Source organism: Lonchura striata, chromosome 1, assembly GCF_046129695.1.
Source record: "Lonchura striata isolate bLonStr1 chromosome 1, bLonStr1.mat, whole genome shotgun sequence".
NCBI classification, from domain to species: domain Eukaryota; kingdom Metazoa; phylum Chordata; class Aves; order Passeriformes; family Estrildidae; genus Lonchura; species Lonchura striata.
Window position 1 is genome coordinate 96,128,151 of NC_134603.1, and position 20,002 is coordinate 96,148,152.

The 20,002-nt window shown below is 38.0% G+C and overlaps 1 protein-coding gene across 4 annotated transcripts in view; it reads right to left on the bottom strand.

The window, feature by feature from the left end:
* Positions 1-20,002, bottom strand: part of MYLK4 (myosin light chain kinase family member 4) — a 60,451-nt gene that overhangs the window by 20,086 nt on the left and 20,363 nt on the right. For 3 of the 4 annotated variants that reach the window (XM_021530569.2, XM_021530567.2, XM_021530568.2), the window contains exons 1-3: positions 12,129-13,167; positions 1,212-1,278; positions 287-761 (exon numbers count right to left, since the gene is read on the bottom strand). In XM_021530569.2, coding sequence (XP_021386244.1) covers positions 287-761; positions 1,212-1,278; positions 12,129-12,773 — 1,187 coding nt within the window. In that variant the 5' untranslated portion in view covers positions 12,774-13,167. Of the gene's footprint in view, positions 1-286; positions 762-1,211; positions 1,279-12,128; positions 13,168-20,002 lie in introns of those variants that run through there. The other variant, XM_021530570.2, reaches the window with a different exon arrangement.

Genomic DNA, 20,002 nt, shown 5'->3' on the forward strand with positions numbered 1-20,002 from the left:
ATTCTCCTCAGAGATAAAGAATAGCATAACATAATTCCCATGTTCCTAACATATTTCTCAAGCAAACAACCACAGCACACTGCTAATACCGTAAGTGGTGGATTGTTTGTCTGTCTTATTTAAGAGTATAATTTCACTTAGATGAGAGACATAAACATATTTTTCACTTTTGTATTGGGCTAAATTTTCACCAATATTTGTACTAATCAGCCACTCTGACTTGAACTACATATTTTTCTGAAGTAAGGGTCTTTTCAGAATGTGTAGTTTGAGTTTCAAATCTTACCTTCCCTCTGATACCTCTTCATAATCACTTTGTTCTTCTTCATCTTCCTTTTGGGAAGGAGCTGGTGGTTCCTCAGCACCCTTTTCACTCTTATCAGCATTTTCCTTTCCTTCACTCTCTTTGTCCTCTTTTTGTTCCTCAAGTGCATCTTCAGGCACCTGATGTTCCTCCTCCTTCTTCTCCTCATCTGCTGGGGACTCACTCTCGATCTCCTGCACAGTTGGTTTTTGACAAGCATCATCAACAGTACCTTCTTCCTGATACTTTTCTGGAGCAAAGGATTCCTGAAAAGAGTTTCTCCTATATTCATAATGGCTTCCTAAAGACAAACTTTCTTGTTTCTCCTCTGACTCTTCAGTATGAAATTTGGGAGGATCCACTTCAAGCAGAACGGAACTTTCCCTCTTGGCATTTTCCTTGTTGAGCTTATCAACTTCTTCCTCTGAGCAGGACTGACTCTGCTGGATATCCCCATCTACAAGAGATTACAAAGCAATCTGTCAGTGTTTTTATGATATTCAGTAACACTACTAAAGTAGGGCTGCACACTTAGCATAACTTCTGTTGAATTTTGAACTAGGTATTTGCATTCCCCTCCCACTTTCAAGGTCAGTACAAATGTCTCCTAAGCAAGAGCAGACTATTTATTTAAAACCGAATTTCATGGGTCCCAAATGCTTTCTTTGAGACAAAGCACTAGAAAATGTTTTTTCTCACTCCAAGTTATTGTCAGTCAGGTCAAGGTTAATAAACTCATGCAAAACACCTTATTGAGCAGTTGGATACCCTGTGCTCACTCATGCTGATGAACACACATGTAACCCAAGCAACTTCACTGGAGTCATGGTCATTTCAGGAAAGTCATGGCTATTTCTGTGTTAGTTTTTAGGAACTAGAAGTTGATCAGAGAAAAAAATAGTCTAACCTGTTGAATCTGGTGGCTTCTTTTCTTTTGTCTCTGTTTCACTGAAATATGACTTTTCTTTGATGACCTGTGGAGAAGGCAATTGACATATTAGTTCATTTGTACAGTTTACTTGTTGTATTGGTCCTCAAGAAATCACAGCCTGATTCTTGGTCAAATGTAAATACTTTGTATTCTAACTCACACATTTCCTGTAAATGCTGATCCTTATTTTAATCACTACAAGCTGATTGAATTGATACCAGTACAAAGCAAGAGACATTATCTTTGTTGCAATCAGTGTCGGTGTTGCCATAAGAACAATCTAGAAAAGATTAGGACTGAACCTCAGAGACTGAACTGAAGAAGCATCAGAAATCAGCTGCTGGTGTGCCCTAGCTTTTGCTGTTAAAAAACTCAGTTAAACCAAATCTTGGAATATATAACGTTCTAGTAAAATGTTCAGTAACAATCTGACTGACACTTATCAAAAAGTTCCTTGCTATTTAATGAACATTTGGTAATGACTTCTTTAATGATGCAATGATTTATTGAGGGTTGACTGAGACAGTAACCAGAAACTGGAGTGTACAAGCCGTAACTTCAGCTTCGTGTCTTTCTTTTACTTACATTTTACAATGTTGTAGTGACATCTAGAGGTGCTTCATATCAATCTGGGTCCTCATAAAACCTCTGCAATTACTGTCACTTTCGTGGATATTAACTCCTGTTTCTATGCTATGGGCTCCCTGTGTTTTTTCCTGGCCACTCCTAGACTGGTCAATAGGTGACCACAGTACAACATACTATCTGCTGTTGCTAGCTGATCCTTTTTTCACCTTCTTCCTCTCACAATGCTATGAAACTGGCACTGTCATTACTATTATTAGATCCATATGATGTGAAAAATGCTTTCACCTCAAAGTATTTTCCAGAGGGGCTACAAGCTAAAGCAGTATTGTACATATCCCAAAACAATATACAAGTTCAGGCACTTAATTTTGAGCATCTTAACCATATGATCATATGTCCCACAGGTCTGGGCACCAACCAGTTCTATTGCTAAACATTTGTTCTGGTAGATCCTCCATTTTTTCTGGTAGACCCTTTATTTTTATTTATTTTTTTTTTATTTCATCAGGCTATATAGAAAATAGGCATGAAATCAAAGCAATATGTATCTGCTATAAAGAGAGTTCAAGGGAAAAGAAATTCCACGAGAAGCCAAAAGAGTTGAAACAAACTGGATGTAACTGCATGGAGGGATTTCAACATGACTTGTTCAGAAAATTTTGATCCACAAGGGACAAGGAAACTGTAATACGAGCATAAGACCTGAGACTGACAATTATTTTGGATGCAGTTTGTCCCAGGAAGTTGCAGGCCATAAAATGAAAAAGGCCACAATACAACAAGGTAAATACCTTTGAAATATAAATTGGAGCCTTGTTCCCACAGAACTTAAATATATGTAATGTTGCCAGATGGAACACAGGGAATCAACCAATGCTCTAAAAAGCACTAAAAAAAAAAATTAGGGAAAAGCCGCAGACTTATTTATTCTGCACTGTGTTGGCAATCAGTAATGCACTCGCATTCCTGTAAGTATGTCAGCCTCTTTGTACCACTGAGGACATCAGCTCTGATCAAACACAGTCAGCTGAGCAAATAACCAGAGAAACAGCATCCAAGCTCTTTGATGCATGAGGCCAGATTTCACTTCAGCATTCAAAATTAATTGCAGACACACAGCACTTCCAACTAAATATTGCTGTAGTTTGCAGGTGTGAAATACAGAAGCCAGCTTTTGAAAATCCATCTAGTGGAAGGAACACTGGACAGTGCTGAATACCTGAGACTGCCAGGGCATTACATAAATTGCTACTGTGTTTATTCAAGCACCATTTCTGATCTCTGACATTTCAAAAGCATATGAGGACTTCGTACTAATTTAAATGAGGAAAAAAAATACAAATTAAATAGTTACTGATATCAGTCAGAATCAATTTGCAATAAATATAGGGGCAAGAGTGTTCTAGAGTAAGAAATACAGATATAAGGACTAGACATTGAAATAATTGCAAATACATGACCAGTCTATACATGAACAACCCAGTTTTCTCCACATTTTGCTCTTCGTAGAAAACGTGTGACTCCAACTTGTTGAATCTTGACCTGGCAATAAAAACAAGACCTTTTGCCCATTACTTCTTCCCTCTAAAGGGTGGAGTCTCACCAAGTTCTCTGGAGCTGCCAGAAGTCAATCTATCCTTCCTATCCCAGCCACAGGCGGTACAAAGACCTCCTTGTAGTTTGTCAGGGGCATGTGTGACGTCCAGCCCCAGGCAGCTGAGCAGCTGCTCTGAGAGCCCACAATTCCCAAAAGCCATCACACTGTTTGAAAATCTCATCTGAAAGGTGTGATGGCTTGTTAAAGACATCTATCCTACCTAATTACTCTTCATACCACCCCTCTTCCCTCAGTCAGTAAGAACTTTCTTAAGGGTCTTTATAACTTAATCCCTAACTACATTTTATTTATTTATGTATTATTCTTTGCAAACTTATGTAACATTACTTTTTCCGTCTGTGATTTCTAAAATTACAGTAATCAATATTTCTTAGTAGAAAACATTTTTTGCCCTTTCTTTAATGACTTGAACATGTAAAATCAGATAAATGGCACTAGAGTAATTTTTCCAAGTCATACAAGCCAGAAGCTTCAAGGAATTTTACATTCTAATTCCACAAAAGCTTAAATATGAAAGCTTGTGTTGTGATCCTGTAAAGTATACCACAGCAAAAATATGTCTGTATCTACACAATTTTGTATTGTGTCTTCAAAAATACATTTTCTAGACTTAAACATATTCTTAACATATTCTTTCATAGAGTTTTGCCAAACCCTAAGAGAAAAAGAATTAAAGCCCAGGTAATGATACAGAATAACGTAAGATAGTCTAGAGGCTGAAACTTCAGTATAGACCAATGGGGAAAAAAAATTTGAATTTATTTAAATTGACTTTAGAAACCTGCAGAAATCAAGCAAAAAGCAATAAAATATATATAAACATAATATATTCTAATGGACATTTCAAATGCAGCAAGAAATTAATGTCTTTTATAGACATCTGACTCCTTTTTAATGAGCTTTATATGGTTAAATTCCTTCTTTATACTGCAGCAGTCGTACCTTTGGAATGTTTTTTTAGCTAACTTTCAGATTTTTTTATTCACCTAATAAAACTCTTTGATCTTTTTTTCCTACTGCAAAAATTTTTGTAATGAATGGCCTCATGAAGCAACCTCAACCATTCAGTTAGAGGTCCTTTATCACCCCAACACATTTCATTTGATTCCAAGACATTATCCTCAGCTTCCATCTCCCAATACCAAGACACCAACCTTTGCATGTGCATAAACCACATTTTAACTCTGTGTTAGAACCACATTTTAACTCACTTTCTCATATTTTTGATAGTTTGCAAAGCTGTATTATGGCAAGATAACCTGGTTTTGTGTAAGATCTGATCATCATTCATGTATCAAAATTATTAACTTACTTGAGATTTGCAATTAATGAGTTTCCCTAAGAGCCAGAACTCAGCCATGGGCTTTGCCTCTGAGGGTGCTTCCAGTATCTCCTCACCAGTTCCCAGGAGAGCACAGAACACAACACAGAGACCTTGGGACAACCACATGCATGGTGATGCTCCTGTGCCATCCATCAAGGCTGGAATCCATCTGCACCTGGCCTTTCATGTTCCTCTTCAATACACAGACTTTCCTCCCACCAGCAGAGTAAAATATTCAGTGAGAGTATTTTCAATACAAACTTATAAATGCTAAAAACCACACACATGGGAATTCTGCTTTTATTGGCAAGTAGTGTATCTACTTCCTTGTAATTTTTTTTTTTTTTTTTTTTTTTTTTGCTACACTATAACAACTGCTGGCACCTTCAGGCAAAGATTTTGACTCCTGCATGATTTTTCTAGAGCTCCTTGAATTAGATAAAGAAATCATTTTTCTGTAAAATCCAAATTCAATCTACAAGTATCTTCTAATCGCACACAAAAAATGAGCTCTGAACTATGAGAATCATGATTCCCCCAATATGAAATACATGAAAAGTTTTATGTGACCTGCTGCTTTGAAAATACAAAGATAATGAAGTAACAATAGCTGCATGAAAAAAATCCCTCAGAACAACATCATCCTAGGGAAGAAGCTAAAAATCATTGAAGACAAAGTGCTGTCCATTCCCCACTAAAGTTTACTGACTTCTGACCCACTGTGCTGGAGAAGCTGTGGCTACCCTGATTCAAATGGATGCTTACTCCTGCCAGGCCATTCTTCTCAAAACAGGGGATCTTACACTGAGGAGTAGAAAAGGCTTTAATGCAACCAGGCTCCTGGCAGAGTCCGTGGCCTCAGTGAAGATGCAACAGGTTGCACTAACAGACAGGTTGATTCTAAATGACTTTACTTTTGTCTTGAGGTCTAGTCACTGTCATTTAAACAGAGTCATTCTCAGGACTAAGAAGGCCTTTGTAGGTAGATTGTTTAACTCCATTTTAATGCCTCTGGAATGCATGGAGGTCTGAAATAATCACCAACAAATCTGAGGCTGTCAAGACACCCACTAGGACCAGAGCACTTAGCGTTACGTGGCTTTGACACATGTCCTTTCACAGCATCTGAGAAATCAAATCAACCAGTCACTGTAGTTCTGGAGTTTGAACAAATCAGGAGCAACATCAGGCAACCACAAGCACTGGAGAATTCAGCTGCTTTTCTTACCAACACAGCCTCACATCTATTCCTTCTCTATACTGCTCAATTTCCTCACCTGTGTGATGACTGGGTACATGTGCGCCTCATATGCACCTGTCCCAAAACCCTAAAAGTCTTCCACATGTTATTCTTCACATTGTTACCATTGCTGTTAAATAGGACAACCTACTAAGTGGGATCCACTATTGTCACATTGTGACACAGGAAGAAAGAAATCAATCTTGAAAGCCAAAGCACTGGCAGATCTTTTTAACTGTGGGGATAAACCACCCACTTGTCAAACTACTCAGGCAATTTTTTTTTTTTATTGCTGTATCAGTTAAGTAACCTCACCGTAAAAAAAGTATTTCTCAACTTAATTAACTCAGCTGAGCTAAGCAGGCAATGGTATGGATAGCAAACACCTTCAGACTTTATTAGCTGCTTTCCTAAGCTTTCCTCCAAAATCACACAGTTGAGAGATTTCCATCCAAAGGGTTATAAACTTAAGAAATCATCTCCTACAGCTTTGATGACTCACTTTGAATCAGACTCCAGAAATGCAGGTTTCCTAAAAATTCATTGAGCAAGAAGGGAGTCAGGATTGTGGGGAAAGACCTGCTTGGGGCTTTTTTTATTTTCCCTTTTTAGACAGACCATGGTTCTGTGGCACCTCACAATGGAGAACCCAGCTATTGGAATGTGGTGGGGCTCATTCCAGGCTCTGTTGGGGCTGCTGCTCAGCCACCTATCTCTGGTCCTTCTCGCTGCTTCATGTGTATGCAAAACCCAGGGTGCTGCCAGGATGGCACCAACTTAGCTGTGTTTCAGAGCAGACACACTTGTAATTAAAACTCAGTGTGGTGGAGACCCCACATTTACTTGCAGTGGCACTCTCCTACCAGAGGAAATAGTCAGGAATGGTACCCCTACACCTTCTGATAGGGGCTGAGAGGAGTCATTACCAGAAAACTACTTAAATGTCTAGAATATTTGATGACAAAAGGTGAATTTTAGATGGCTGCAGCAGACAAAGACTTCCTCCCTGAGCAAATCCCTCCTACCACTGCTTCACCTCTTTGAGGAACTTTCTGCTTTTCCAGGACTGCTCTCTGATGAACTGCCTTGCTTTGCTTTCCTGCACTCGCCATTTATCTCTTTATCTTCATCATGAGGTCACCCTAGTTTTGCAAAGGAATTGTAATGGATTCCTACAATGGTCACTCTAACACATAGGCATTCATGTCATGCCCCAAAAGCTATCCAATGTGGCATGTAGTTATTTAGAAATCAGCTGTGCCCACTTTGGTTTCTCACATTTTCAGAGTTGTAGAGACAGGAAAATCTTAACAGCGCTCAGGGAGGGATCCTACACAAGGAACATTGTACAGAAGTGAGCAAGTTCTGAGGGTAAATGGAAACAAAGTTAAACAGAATTGTGAATTGGAAAGGCATGAAACAACTCCTATGGCTGTCAGCAAGGGAGAGAACAGGGCAAAACAAGAGGCAAACATTGTCCTAAGAAAACATACCAGTTTTATGACTGGTACACAGTCAGAGAGAGAATTTTAACTCTGATATACTACAGCTTACACAAAAGCTGAAAATCTTCTACCAAGAACATATTTAAACAAAGGCATAAGTTCTAAGTGAAAGAAGAGCATTCCCAATTATCATGGTGCCTTGGGTGCTGACCAGCTGCATTGCCCAAGCAACAGACAACTCATCTGTTGAGATTCTGCAGAAATCTCTACCCTTGAAACCACAAAGCCTAGGAAAAACTCTTGCAAATAGATGGCAAAAAAAAAAAAAAAAAAAAAAAAGAAAGAAAAAAAAAAAGAAACATTTCCCACCTATTTGGCTGAAAGATGAAAAATGCACAGAACATGGCCATTTTGGAGAGAATTTAAATAATACATAAGGGACCTGTTAGCATTTGTAGGCAAAATGAAGGAATCAGAACAGTTATAGACTGAGGCTGAATGGATCTTAAAACACATGTGGCAAACAGCAATTTCATTGTGGGCTCCTCTTAAAGTAGCTAGTGACATACAATTGCAGTGTGATACCTGCACAGGAGGTACAGAGGGTTCAAGCAGAAAACACAGCTCCCACTGCTGGCGTGTCTTTAGTGTGGGAAACAGCCTCAAACTGCTAAAAGTTGTTATTCCTACAGCAAAGCCTGTAGAAATATGAGTAAACCAAAGTTACAGTCACCTGCAGGCAACTGCAGCAAGTTCAACACTACTTTACAACGGCAACAAAATGGACTTTCTGACTCTCCAGATGAGTACTTGCAGGTTAATAGTATAGACTCTTTAAACTCTTTAATTTGGATGAAATAAGTGAAGTATTATTTTACCCTCTTTTTTTATAAGTAGAAGGAGTAGGACTGAAAATGGAGTTAAAGACAGGAACATTTTGCAACAGGATTATCAGAGACTACTTAAAAAGGTGAATTTGAGGAAAACCTCAAGGCTTTTAAAGACACTTACTGTAGAACTGCTGATTCCCCTGAGCGGCAATAGTGACAAAATAACTTAAATGACAAGTAACACACACTACTCCTCTCAGCCATGTGGTGATAAGGTCATGTTGCCCTCGGTGGAAAACAGCTGGGAGACATTTGGCAGCATCAACAAATCATGAAGTGTCTCCAAGCTACACCATATTACAACTTCAACCCAAACCAGAAATAAACTAAACTCCTGTGTGAGGAAGTGGAGGTATTTCAGGATGGCAATAAAAGGCAGGAAAGCAGAAATTTGCTTCAGAGGAGAGCAATCCCCACATTATTCAAGAGCACAAAATGTGTCTGTAGAGCCTGTGATTAGCAAACTGTTAGAGCTGCTGCTGATGCTGGCACAGAGATTACACACCCCAGCTGTGTGTAATCTTCTTTATCTCTCTCTCATTCCTCCTCTTCCCTCTCTGTTCTGCCTCTTTCACAACTCTCTACATAATATGGCTCTGTAAAAAGAGGCAGTTAGGAAAAATTTTAAAACCAGTACAACATTAAGCAAAGAGCAGCACCTCTCTAGAAAAGGAAGAATGGCAAGGCAGGTGAGTAGTATGTCAACACTATTTACTGCCTTATCCAGCTGTACTCATGGCTACCTACTGCACCACCTACAAGTAATTCATTCTTAAGATATGGTTGGATTATTTTGCTGAACCAGGCTGGGGACAGACATTTTGCAGACAACTCATCTATTAGAACCAAGAGATGGCATTTACTCATAGCTGCAGTAGGGTGGATGACAAATAGGAACATCATCCAAAATATCTGATCATCTCTAGTAGTACATAGAAGTGGGTTCTGTCCTTCTTAGCTAACTGCAGTGAATGGATTGCCTTGTTCATGGCTGTACAGAAACAGAATAGGAACTGTGCATGTATAACAGGATTGAAGGGTTGCTCAGTGTTGCCACAAGAAGTCCACCTATGATACAAGAGATGTTATTCTTGTTGCCTGGCAGCTTGCACTTCTTTGGGGTCAGCACTGCTCAAAACTATCATCATGTGGGACTAGAGATGGGAACCAGGACTCTGTTAAGAAAAGCAAGTATTGATAACTGCACATTTGGGTAAATTTGTTCATTGCTATGTCACTAGATATTAGTGGTGCATTTCAGGTGTAAAACTCTGCAAGGGTAAAATCCCCTATTTTTCTATTACTTTTCCTTTCTTTTCTTTTAACTTTAACCACAACTGTATAAAACTGTATAGATAAATATGAAGATCTAATTCAAATATGGAGGTGTGAGCAACCAACTTCGCAGTGTCTCATGGACCAGTATTTGGACGAACTCTTGCTCAGAGATCCTGTTCTTTCCCTCTCACCCAGAGAGAGCCCATCTGCCCTGAATGCTGGTACACACTGTCTCCTACTAAGCTGACAGCCAAGCTCAGCGCTCTCTGCTGAAGGATATCATTCCACATTCTCTTACTCCTAATGCAGGGCTGACTTCAAGTCTGTTTTTGCTTAAACCTAAGATGACTAAGTGTTTACCAAAGCCAGCTGTTGTTCACAGGATAGCTTGGTAATTTTATGATGGCTCTTTTCTAATAAATCAAACACAGAGAGAGAAGGTAATGACAAGCTAACATATGTATGCTATTTCACAAAACAAACAAAATAGAAACAACATAATAATATCATCAGCATGATTCCAGACATGTTCATGCTGCCTTTCCTAAGCCCACATGCTACACAAGTTCCTACCAAGTCCACTCAATATCGCCAAGGGTTTGCCTAAACGAAAATGAATCCAGGAGGGAATTACAAATGTAGGTGCTATTGGAAAAAAGACAGAGACTCCACTTATTCCTCTCTTTATTGGGTCCTTATCTGTAGGCTACCTGTGTTTCCATCATGATCAAGGCCCCTTGACTCTACTTCCAGGTATTTTATAGCCCTGAACTCTCCATGGAGGGCACCTGCATCTCTGCCATCCTGGCTCCCCTCTGACCTGTCAGGAGCACAAGCTCCTCCTGTTCTGCTACACCTGTTGCTTCCCAGAAACTCAGTAGCAAATCCTGCAGGGTCCTCTCCTTTTTCCAGCCCTGTGTTTCTGTTGCAGAGAGCCTTGCACCTACTCTGGTCTCCAGGAGGTGACAGTTCATTATCATGCCAGGCTTGATTCAGTTTACATTTATAAATAGTTTAGATGAGTATGTACTTTCACTGAGATATGTAGGCCTCTACCACAAACTGCAGTGACAGCAGCATTACAGAGATGACCTGTGGGTCTCACTCCAATGGTGCTTTTACAACAGATGTTTTCATTGATGTTTTGAAAAGTAAAAGAAGTCCTAAACTCAGATGCTCAAAATAAATAATCTTTTCTTATCAAAGTAATTGTATAAAGCAAGAAATCTTCTATCCTGTTCAAACTCCTTTTTTTAAACCAGTCCAGCCTGATGTTCAAGAAGTTGATTTTTGTTGTCAGTCTTCTCTGGCAAGGAAGCTGTTTTTCTTTTCCTTTAATGATGCTCTGGAAACAAGTTTGCACAATTTATATCCTTACATAGCAACAGATTGGTCAGTTCAGCTGACAGAGCTTTACAAGATGCTCCTCTGCTGCTACTCAGCACTGACTGATATTTTTATAGTTTCCTTTGAAGGCTCAAATGCTTCTTGTCTATCTATGAAGTGGGGTTGCCTTAGGGTAACCAAGCTGAAAAGTGCATAGTTTGCTGACCAGGCCATTCTGAGTAATATTGGCTGCACTGCTTCTTTTCTTTAAGGAATGCTGTTTCCAGTAACACCTTCACATCATGCTTTTCCTGCTCAAAAACTGTAGAAAAACAAACTAGTCTTTAAATGAATCAAGGAGTAAAGCCTGCATGTGACTTTGTGGGAGAAAAGAAATTAAGCAAACTGGAACAAAATATGAAAAGCAAACTTTTTGGTTTGCTGTGGGTTAATTAAATATCAACATACTTTGTCAGAAGAAATTCCTTAATTTTTTTTTTTTTACAAAAAGAATACTCAAACTACCTTACAAGAACTTATTAGAGTCAAAAGAGTCTTTCAAGAGATTTTTGGTGATGAAACTCTTATTACGGTAACAGAGGCATTTTTTACCTAGGTAAGTTTACACAAGCCACAGCTCCAGTTACAGTAACCCTACCTCAGATCCCAGTTTAGAAGTTCCCTAGTCCTCACCAATGGAGAGAAATACCAGTTAGGAAGAGCACACTAAAGATGTTCCTTGAAATAAAGGACAAACATATGTACATGCCCTGACCCAAGGAGGCTTTTTATCAGTTCCACTAAACTCTAGACCCTGGTGCTCATAACAAGATTGCTGCAACTTGATTCCCCCAGATAATTATACATCCAGAAAAGATCATTGTAAAATTCATGGCCAGGAACTAAGACTCCTGAAGTCTGTCAATCTTTGTTATTTTGTTGTTGTTATGTTTTACAGCTGCAAAGGAATAATTAGAAAAAAATGGAGGTCTGTATAACAAGTAGATTTTTCTATATTTTTTTCCACTGAAATTTGCTCAGCTTGTTCTTATACTTTTTGCTTTTAGAGCACATTGATTGTTCTTTCTTAAATGTCAACAAAACAAAAAAAGCTGAGCATGTAGCAGAACATATCCATAGCTTGCAATGATTCCTGCCAAGATGAAACACAAACCTGGGCTCACCTTTTCATTTTTCTTCCTGAGCAGATCACCAGCTGTTGTCTCCGAGAAAATGTGCATCCTAAAGGGATGTCCAGCTCCTGCCTTGCAAACTTTACGTTTTTTAACATGATGTTTTACACTTGAATTATGAATTATTAATGTTTTCACCTTTTCTACCAGAGGTCCTACAAGTTTCTGTAGTCCAGAAACACTTTGTTCAAGTCCATCTAGCCTTTTAACCTGCTGCTCAGCTTTCCTGTTTATATCAGAAAGAGATTTTTTCATTTTAAGGCAAAGTCTTTTCATTTCATTATTTCTCATTTTTTTGTTTCTTTCCATCCTTGGTCCAGGTTCAGATGTTTCTGCCTTTACCATCTCCATGTCTTTTTCAATGCAACAGATTTCGTGGGAAACACTGTTAAGCTTCTTAAGGACATTGTCTTGCAGAGTCAATAGTTTATCAATTTTCTCTTCAAGGGAAGCAAACTTCACATCCATGATGTTGAAACTTTCGGATGCGCTGACATCACTTCTCTCAGCATGAAGAATTTGAGGAGGTTCCATTCCATTATCTGGCCCTTGGCTTTGCAAAGTGTTTGGATCTAGTATTTTGGCCAAGTCATTGACCATAGACGTAGAAGAGCTCTGCCTGCTGGATGTGGTCATTTTGCTGGTTTGGTTATGGGAAGGAAATGCTCTGATGATCAGCTGCTTGAGGACAATATCAGTTGCAAAGGCTTTCCATCCAGGCTGCTCAGATATACAGCCAAGTTTGGCAACTCCAGCTCAACTAATTTATAAACTACTCTCATGTATTTGACTAAAACAGAGAAAAGAGACACCCAGATTATTTAGCAGAAAAAAGCCTTTCATCCATTCTTTTCTTTACATATATATATCTATCTATTTCCAAATGAAGTGAATGTAGAGATGCATATCCTAAATGCACTCAGTTCAGTGACATCAGCTCTAGCAAGGACCAAACTATTTGCACTCCAATGGCATTTGACAGCAAAAAGGCAACGCGATACATGAGAAGTCATTAAGGGTAGTGAGACTTTGGCAGTGGTGCTGTTGCTTTTCAAAAGCCTAGTACGTAATGTGATCCCTGCTCTGAAAAGAATAAGGATCCTTACAGGGAACTTAAATGTGGCTGCTTGAAATTGCTGTTTTAAGGTAAACTTTTCAGATGAAAATTTCTGTTCCTTGAAAAGCCTGTTATTCCAGGCAGGAAGTCAATAGAGTGGTTAAAAAACAAATACATTAAAGAAAATAAAACAAGAAGGAGATGATGGCATGCAAATATTTGAAAAAAAAAAAAAAAACAAACATATAGAGCCCTATGCTATATCTCAGCTACCACATAGCCACTATATGCACAAGTAATTAGCTCCATAGCTAATATCTTCATTTAGTTCTGTATTTAGTTCTGTATTTATCAAGGCTGTTCTAACTTGTCACAAATTAAGAGGCTTATGTTTTACTATGATCTGGTCATCCAAATACAAAAATAGAAAATTTGATAGACTCAGCTCTTTTCTTTGTTTGCCTGACAGTAAATGTCTCATGATCAGTGATTAATATTCCTAGCTCAAACAGTAGATTTAAGTTTTGCTTTTGCAAAAAACCTTTGTTTCTTTCAGAAAGACAACATTGGACAAAAAATTAATTTCATTACTGGAAACAGGTTTCCCCTAAGGGCAGATCTGGATTTTTGAACACCTTTCATGTTGGTTAGAAAAATAAAAACAGAATTTAAAAGAAAGTACAAAACCAGAATTTCTCAAGTCATCTATACTCCACAGGAGCAAGAAGTAAATCAGTATGGATCAGCTTGATGGAGACAGGCTGCCTCTGAAACACAAAGAAACAGCTGCCTTGGACAAATGACTGTCATAGATTGACCACAGATAGGTCAGTCTGCACTGTTGCCACATCTTTTATAGAAATAAATGCATAAAGTTGGCCAGCTGGTTGAAAAACAGCCAAACTGTTTCTCTGCTCAAAAGATCAAGAGCTTCTTTTGTGATCCCTGTGAACTATTTCTTTTGCCAACTTCAGTTTCTCCATCCTTTAAACAGGGAGCATGAGGGATAATTAGGTAAGGGATAATTAGATAAGGGACATAGTGAGTTCTGAATAACTAACACACTAAATAGTCTTTCAAAATTGCATGGTCTTCTCTTCAATTTTAGGTGGCAAACATGTCTTCTAGAATCAATCACAGCTGAAATTCCAAAAAGCTTCCAAAGGCATTCTCCCACAATCATTTGTGACTCAACATGTAGTCAGTGTTGATAAGGATAAGCTAATTCAGGAGCTTGTTCTCCAGTTACTGCAGGTTCATAAGTGCATTTGTCACCTTCTGGGATCAGCATGTTACTGCAAGTGAAAGTGAACTGTGTTCATGCATGACCCTAGAACATGGAGTGAAATCTCTTCTTTAAATAACAGACATTACCAAGGGGTGACCCTCATGTGTTACTGTGCACAGCATATTCACTGAGAAGGTTAAATATTTTTAAAATAGGAAACAGGATTTAAAAAAAAAACAACAAAAACAAAACAAAACCAAAAGAGATTAATGATCTCTATTTCATGAAAAGAATAATAATACAGGATAGCAGTTAAAAAAAGAGGAAGTAATAACAAAGCAAAGAACATCACATCAGTTCCAGCAAAATAGTTATGTTCGAAGCCCTTTTTCTTACACTGTTCAGCTCTGCTAGAAACATGAACTAAACTCTCCTGACAGTTTCACATTTTCAGGAGCCCCTGCTGGACACAAACTTCCATAAAAGGCATTTGCATGTCAGTTAACTGGCCAGGTTTGAAAAGCCATTTATCTTGGATGAAACATCCCTGCAGGAGTTCATGCTTCCCCTGTCCCCCTGTCCCCTGCCCTCTTTGCACACACGAAAAAAAAAAAAAAGGTTAAAGGTTAATTAGACCTTGCCACCCATTCAGCCAGGACTCCTGGTCTGGGGAATTTCATAGGCCAAGATTGTCAGGCTCCTATTCAAAAGGAACACTTTGTTAAAGCGAGAAATTATTAAAAGAAAAAAGGACATAGAGATAGGAATGGTAAAATCATGTGCTATATTGCTATGCACAGCCACACATGTTAATCATTAAAATCTCTCCTAACAGTTGCCCAGGGAAATACTATGTGAAATACCTCAAACCAGTACTATAAACACCAATAAAAATTTTAAGCTCTGTGAGGTAAGATCCTATTATCAAGTATCATCTGTAAAGCCCTACTGATTTAATATTTTACCATGACATACACGGAAAGGGTAGAAAGCAAACTATAAAAATGCTTCATTAAAAGCTCATCAGTATGTTAGCACTTCTGTCTGAAGCTGAAGAGAAATGGAAGAGAGAACTCCTCTGTAGGGGCTTGAAAACAGGATTAAATGAAAGAAAACTAACATCAGCTTGCTTTCCAGGCTCAGAAGGCTCTTGCTCAGAAAGCTTCTTCACAGCTGGGAATCTGTGATCCCTGCCTCTTGGCCTGTAAACTGGAAATAACCTTACATATTCAGATGCTTTTCAAGAGTTCATTGAGAATTAATTACTTCAGCAAAATTGTTCTGTAAAATAGTATGATAAACTCTTTGAATATTTCCTTCTTAGTGCTGTGAATTATTACTCTGCATTATGAAATTCAATAATAATATGTGTAAATAATTTGAGCCATTTATAATAAATAGCTGAATGAGGTTTTCCTAGTAACTAAGATCATCTCTTAGCATCTGTACCTATCATTAATGCATGAAATAAGCCCATATAACAGCACTCTTATTTTCATCTCACAAATTTTAGTGATGACTGATCACTGGATTTGCACAGCACCGAAAATGCTTAAACGTCTGTTGGAAATTAAGGGTATGAATTGCAGGAATGTTTACTTTTCTGTAATTGAAAAATTTTCTGTGAATTGAAAACAAAGAAACATAATTGATCGAAATACATTAGAAAGAAAGCAATTCCACTAGTTTTAAAGATTACATGATTCCCCATGTCCCCAATATTGCATAATACTACATTTCAGAATATTAACACTGCTGCACCATGGCAGTGACAATGTCACTTCAAAGGCTGACATTGAACCCTGGGAATTTTTGCACACAAGGGTAACAAACACCTGCTAATCAACTGAGAAAATGTATGGTTTGATTTTAATAAATCTGCCATACAGCTTAATTTCTTCTATACAATTGCTATCCTGTCAATGGTGAATTCTTTTGAGTGGCTTTTACATAAAAGAAAATTAACCTGTAATTCCCTTTTACTTTGAGGTCAGTTGGAAAAGGCCTTAAAGCAGCATATGCAATTTTCCAAGTGTCGTGGCATTGAAAATTTTTTATTTTGTTAACAGAAAAATAATTTGTTAACAGAAAGAAAAAATTTGTTAACAGAAAGAAATATCAATGAAGTACCAATGGATACATTGCTGCTACTGTGACTTTAACATTTTTAACATGTCTGCAGACATCATACAGTGAGCCTGTAAGAGATGCCATAAAACTGTGTACCTGATATAGATATAGTTAAACAGGCTATAGGTGAAGATTGGACAGACTGGAGAAGTAAATTTTTCCTTCTGATTTCTCTCTTGAACTCAGAATTCAGCCAGTTTTTTTTTTTTCTCTGCACACACAAATATGGAAAACTGACTAGCATTAGGAAATTATCCCAGCATAGCTATTTGCTCCCAAGCTCTATTAGCTGTCTTCTTCTGAACAGTGATCCTCTAGTTCAAAGATGCCCAGACCAAGGGCAATTTTCATCAATTCTTGGTCCTCTGATCATACAGCTGAGCTGTTGACTACCCTGCCTTACCTTATCTTGTTCTACTGGACCCATGTTACCAGGAGTTACCCTCTCCCTCCATGCTTTTTTATACTGTCTTTTCAATTTAGTTCAGTTCAGTTCTTCATTTTCCCTGACAATTAAAGGTCCAGACAGTGCACCTCATAAATTTATGTCTGCTGGCATCAAAAATTATAAACAAGAAGACAAGTGGAAATGTTTTACTTGTAGACTCTTATTCCAACTTTTCTGGGCTGTAAGCCATGTATTAGGATATGCCATATTTTGAGGAAGGCTGCTACGACTGAACTTTATCTAGAGAACATGGTACACCTTCATAAATCTTGACTTATTCTAAACAAGGCATCTCCAAAACTCCCATCTCCTGTTTAATACTTTATTGCAATGGAAGATTGGGTCCATGGGGCCCCACATGGGGCCACCTGCCATGCCACATGTGTGTGATGCATGCTCCACATTCCAGCAATTCCTCACTCATGTTCTCCTGACATTTCTGTACCTGTGTCCTGGCAAGTATTGGGTTTACACAGGGAATATATTAAGGGAAGTGGGCTGCAGGTATGTGAACAATTAGCTCTGACTAACTTTCTGACTTTTCCAAAAATACTATCTAAATTTCCCTTGGTTCAATTGAAGTTGATTTCTTCCTGTGCCATCCATGGATGACTAGAATAATCTGTTCTCTTCTCTTTTGCAGACACATTTAATGTATTTGAAGTTTGTTATTACATCTCCTTACCAGCGTTCTCTCAAATATATAGTTACATTGCACACAAAAACAAATTAGCATTTCCTAGAAGTGATCTGTATTGAGAAAAAATGAGGGGATTTTTTTTTCTTGAGTATTTTTCTGGAGAAGTTGACCTCCTAGATGACAAGAAATTGAAGATATTCTGTGTTTGTAGATTTTTTAATAAATTCATTTGTGAAAATGATACAAGCTAACACATTATGCTGCATCTCCAAGAAAACAATGTAAGATTTTGCTTTCCTTAGAATATATGAATCTTCTTTTCTATTAAAAAAAATTGATTAAATCTTTAAAATAAAACCTCAGTACAGAGAAAAGAAAACATCATAAACATACAGTAGGACACTTTTCAGGAGCCCACATAACAAAATTACTATCCATTGTTTTATATATCAATGAGTTAAAATAAGACCTAAAATTATCTACAATTATCTTACTTTTCTGTGACTTCTCATTTGTTTTTATTCTTTTAAATGTCTAGTCCATGAGTATGTATCCCTGCCCTACATATCTAGAATTTCCATATTCTTCTTCCTTCCTTAAAATTAATTATCTTCTGCCATTCTGACCCCTGTTTTGTCTTCAGAATTTATCCTGTGGTTGATCTGAATTCACTTAATGAAAACTCATTCATAAATTAAGAAAGGTCAGGGAATATTTGTTATCCTACTTTTATGAAGTTCTAGTTAAAATTAAGTATTCTAATGATCTATCTTTGACAAATTAAGAAAAAAGGGAAAAAAACAAACACAACCAACAAACCACTCCTTTTTCTGAAACTCTGATGAAGAGAAATGCAGACTTGGCTCTCAGATTTTTCCCAGCAATGCATATTTTGTGGCTGGACTGGCTACAGCACATAGCAGAGGAGTTCCAATAGTATCTTTTATATCTGAATCACCAATTGTGTTTTAGAGATAAATAATACCTTTTTATTTTTCCCTATTGTTATAGTGGTCATAAACTCTAGCAAAAAAGTATGTCTCGTTTAATCACTTGCAAATAAGGTGTTTTGAAGAAGACTCTTATATCATGCACAGTATATTTGTGTAGAAGTCTCGGTCCATATCTCAAAAAGTCTCAAAGAAGAAACAGCTTGAGACTTTGGGGAACAGGAAAGCCACTATCCAAAATCCTCAGAGATTTCTATGGGCTAGTCACAAAGCTGAGAATGCCTGTACACAGTAATGCATGTGAGAGCTAAAGCATGTCTGCTCTTTCTCCAGTGCACAAAAACATCTCCCTGAAAAACAATATAAGCTTACAGCTGCCCAGCTCTGAAACAGATTAGAAAGCAAGCATGAAAGCTATGAACCAGATTCAGAAAGTCATGCTGTTTACTGAAGGCTCACAGATGTCCCTGATGGTAGAACAGAAAAACCATTCTCTTCCCTCTGCCTCCATTCCTCCCACCCTTCCCAATCAAAAAAGATTCATCAAGATAGATGAGGAAATTTATCCAAAAGGATGTATTTCTACAATCAGCAGTCATGTTGGACTCCTTCACCATGGGGGCTGAAATAACTGCATACCTAAGATTAAGTGACATACTGTACCATAAGTGATATACCTTTATGTCTCCTCTGGGGGCTGCCCAAAACACTTGTCTGCAGCTCTGCTTAGGGTCAGAAAAGGAAACAGCTTCATACAGGGCAGGAGCATACAGCAAGAAAAGTCTGGCACTGAACTTCATGAGGTAGGACTAGGGAATTTACTGCTCCGCAGGGCTCTCTGCATACAACTACTCTATGACCTGTTAATTAATTATGAATTCTGACTTCCTTTACTGTAATGACTCTGGTAACTAAGTACCCTGGAATATCCTAGGGATAAATGATGAGAGTAAGCCCCTGAAATAAACTACAGAGAGATCCCAACACAGTTCAGTGATCAATCTGCAGATGTCTGGTACTGGTCTTTCAGATATACTGCCACCTTCGAATTTTGAGCTTCTCTGTAATCATTTATGTGACCACCTTCTGCAGAAAAATAAATGTTATTTGACCTATATATCCTTCTGTAGAAAATATCTTTGAAGATGAAAATGATAACGGAAAGCACTAAGCATGTTCTTGGGGTGAAATCTCTTGTACTCTGGAACTCTGAAGATCTCCTTCCCATGGAAAAGCATTTTCACAGGAAACATAGTGTAACTGCAAGTTGCATGGTGCAGCATGCAACATTTATCCAGGCAAAGAACACCTAGCTCATACATGGTATCCCAGTGTTAATGGGTTTCTTTGGATGAATAAGAACTGCACAGCACATTAAAAAAGCCACCAAAATCAGCATCTGTCTGCTTAAC